Source organism: Chaetodon auriga, chromosome 19, assembly GCF_051107435.1.
Source record: "Chaetodon auriga isolate fChaAug3 chromosome 19, fChaAug3.hap1, whole genome shotgun sequence".
Taxonomy (NCBI): Eukaryota; Metazoa; Chordata; class Actinopteri; order Chaetodontiformes; family Chaetodontidae; genus Chaetodon; species Chaetodon auriga.
The window spans coordinates 22,111,305-22,115,000 of NC_135092.1; the positions used below are offsets into that span (position 1 = coordinate 22,111,305).

Genomic DNA, 3,696 nt, shown 5'->3' on the forward strand with positions numbered 1-3,696 from the left:
TTTAGCCACAAAAATCAATGGCTGCTGGCTGGAAATGAGAAGCTGCTTTTGTCTGTTTCTGTCTTAAAATGCAGACATTTTTCTAAATCATGATAAACTTCATGTGCTTTGCGGCAACAAAACAGGAAATGAAGAGAATCGCACAGCTCTTCACTCCGTCTTTGTGAAAACTGCATTGATTTCAGAATGAGTGAATCAATCGGAAGCTTCCAGGTCCTGCGGGCCTGTTTTATTGTGCTATGATAAAGATTCCATTGATTGAACAATCACAGACACATGGAGCTTAAGCTGCTCTGTGGGTGCTGCATAAACAGAGTTCAACAGTCAGAGTGAATCTCCAGCACATCTTCAGATAATGTAAATCCATCCATAATATTAAGCCTATAATCCATCAGCCGGAGATATTCTTATAAACTAATTATCCTGGTCGCTGTGACTCTTATCAGTAATGTCACCTTAAGATCTCATTAAGCAGAGGTTTAATGTGAAGGGAATTTTAAAAACAGGTAAGAGAACAGCCGATTTCCTGCAGTATGGGGAACGATCGGCAAGATGGCGGCGCAGACATCAGCGAAAGAGACCGTGAACAGGCCTCGCCGTCAGTTAGAGAACAGGCCTGGTGCTTTCCAGCAACGACACGTTCCTTCAGGAACATGAACGCAGAATCTGTGCGAAGATCGTCAGTGACGTAAGAATAAAATAATTCTTAAAAAAAGGTCTCTTTCTTTTCTCTTTAGTTCAATTTTTCATTTTCGTGAAAACTTTTCCAAACACTTTGCTGCGTTTGTGGTACGAACGACCCTGCAGCCGAGGCCGCCTTCTCACTTCATGCTTCTCATGTTTCACCACATTCAAATCGTTGATTAGATGATGTTTGAAGCTTTTCACCGACTGTAAGCTGAGCAGCCGTTTGACCCCATTCTCAAAGTGGATGCAAACTGAGGAAACAGACGAACTCTACGTGTCCTTGATTGAAGTATTTTACCCTCAAATCCATCAGCGGCACACTGGACGGCCTGCAGGTGTGAATACCTGCGTGAGTGATGCTGGAAATTAACACAGCGTTCAGCTGATTCTGATAGAAATGTGTACAGAGCATAAATATATATTTCAGATAAAAGCTTAAGGTACCATCAGCTGTTGAAGTACTCCAAACATTAAAAAGTAAATGAATACCACAAGGTACAAAATACTCTACAAAGTCCTGTATTCAAAATTCTACTGCTGCAGAATCACAGTAAAAGTACTTTGAGTGTCCAAATTAAAAGTAGGATGGACGGACACGCTGGTCGGTCTTCAACTAAGCGCTTCATTTTTTAATTATCATTTATTTTAACTGCAAAATCTTAAAGCTGTAAGATAAATTCAATGGAGTACAAAGTACAGTACTTCTACCTGAAATGTTGTGCAGTAGAAGAATAAAGTACAATAGTAAGCTGTGAAAAATGGTGATGCAGTACCTCTAAGTATTCCAGTACTCTGTGGTTGGCAGCGTAGTACTCTGATACTTCACTTAATAAATAAAAGCACCAGAAAAACCCTGTAAAAAAAAAAAATTACTCCATTACAGGTAAAAGTCTGACATTCAAAAGTTTACTGAAGTCATAGTACTGAAATATCAGCAAAATGTACCAGGAATCAAAATAAAGGAACTGTTTTTGGCAGTATAAAAACCTGTAACAGGTGAAAAACACACGTTACCTGGTGATTAAAGTAATATGAGAAATAAGAGAATAAATCCAGGAGCCGACGAAGTTCATCTCATTTTTTTATTCATATACAAACGGTGATGATCCGAACAAACAGCCGGTCGAGTTGTAGGTTGAAAACTGTATTTTCAGGAGGTTTTACCAGAGTCAAAAGAACATCCTGGTTGACTTCTGAGGAGTTTCACTGAGCCTGGACTGTCCTCAGTCTGTCTGTGATGAGGACACACAAAGAGGCCGAAGGTCAGAACAGGACGGAGGGACGCAGCCACAGACTCACGTCCGGGCCTGAATTCATCAGCTCAGCATCACCGCCACGAATCAGACGGGACGATGAACAAAGAACACCACACAGATATTTAGGAATCCTGCTACACCTGCTGTCTGCAGGAGGACGAGTCTTCACTCTGAGGGACGGACGTCGCTGTGACAACCCTCAGAACCACAAAACCAAACGGATGATTTCACCGTGAATCACATTAACTGTCGATCTAAAGAGGGCTTTTCTTTTTTCTGAGAGCATTTCTACGAATGCTTCGTGCTTCCCAGAGCAGCGTTTAAGAGCTAACATGCTAACTAGCGCTGAACACAAAGTGCAGCTGAGGCTGATGTCATCAGTTTTGCAGGTATTTGCTCATAAAGGCTGAAAAGTTATCATTTATTTTTGAGGTATTTCACTCAAAAAACCCCAAAAGTCAACCTGACGGTGTTATAAGATCACCAGAGTTGCATCCTCTGGGGACCACGAATGGACATTTCCATCTATAAACACAGCTAACTTGGCTAATACACATGTCACTGGGAGGAAGTTTGAGACTTTAGGACCGTGTGAGGTTTACACGATGGATTTTAGGATCGTCTCAGGAGCTTTTGGGGAACGAGGCTTTGATCTAGAAACAATCTGACGTGAGAAAACTAAATTAAAGACCCTTCTAAAAATGACCCGAGCGTCTCTGAGAACTCACCTCATCTGGTTCAGTCGCTCTCCTTTTTCAGGTACCTCTTCATGACGGAGGCCACGTCTCCCCCCTCGCTGCCCTCCGCCTCCAGTCTTTCCCCCTGCGGCCTCTCAAACCTGCGCCTCGGCCCCCCGCCCTGGGAACTTGCTCCTGATCCTGAGCTGGAGGACTCCGTTTCAGAGCTCTTCCTGCTGCGGGTCGAAGGAGGCAGCTCTCCGAAGTGGACGCTCAGCGCCCTCCTGCCTCCTCTGACCGAGCCGGCCAGGCTGCTGGTGGACTGAGCTCTGCGGATGGCGGGCAGGATGTCAGAGGCTGCGTCGGTGTCTCCGGTCAGGCGGCGGTTTTGGAAGACCATGGGTTCTGAACCCAGAGGAGCTTCACCTCCTTCCTCTGCGACAAGATTATCCAGCATGCACCGCCTCAGAGGCTGAGGGGAGCGCTGGATGGGAGTCGTCATGGAGCGGAGGGGCTGCTCCGGGTCCTCCTCTGGGATGGACAGGGAGGGAGGGTGATGGCGAGCGGCGAGGGAGGACGCCAAGGAGGAGAGGCGTGGCAGCGAGGGAAGCGCAGAGAGGGAGTCACTGGAGCTGAAGCGGGAGAGTTTGGCCCCTGCTGGAGAGGCGGCGGCAGACGTCTGAGCGTTGCCGATGGAGCGAGCGCTGGCAGCGCGAGGCAGCAGCGGAGAGGACGGCTTGAGGATGCTGGGGCCGGGCCGGGGCTCCTGGAGGTCCTCGGGGCCCAGAGAGAGGGCGGAGGCTCTTCGTCTGAGAGTGGAGGCCGCGGTGGTCTGATAAACGGGGAGGGAGACGGCGCTGCCAGCTCCTTCTCCCGCATCGCCGCCAGCTCTGCGTTTCCGGAGTCCGTCCAGCAGCTCAGAGAGGGCCGAGGAGGACGGAGCGCGGCCGACACCTCTGGGACTGCCGGCCTCAGAGCTCTCGTCCTCCACGCAAGAACTGGAGGGACGACAGAGACAGTTCATCCATCACACGGCTCACGATTATTTCATTATCCATCAACCTGCTGGTTATTTT

At 47.9% G+C, this 3,696-nt stretch overlaps 1 protein-coding gene across 1 annotated transcript in view; it reads right to left on the minus strand.

Annotated features, from left to right (window-relative positions):
• Positions 1-1,795: 1,795 nt before the first annotated feature.
• Positions 1,796-3,696, minus strand: part of myo18b (myosin XVIIIB) — a 31,044-nt gene continuing 29,143 nt past the window's right edge. The window contains exons 41-42 of the mRNA XM_076758743.1: positions 2,672-3,618; positions 1,796-1,919 (exon numbers count right to left, since the gene is read on the minus strand). Of these exons, the coding sequence (XP_076614858.1) occupies positions 2,682-3,618 (937 nt within the window). The 3' untranslated portion in view covers positions 1,796-1,919; positions 2,672-2,681. The remainder of the gene's footprint in view (positions 1,920-2,671; positions 3,619-3,696) is intronic.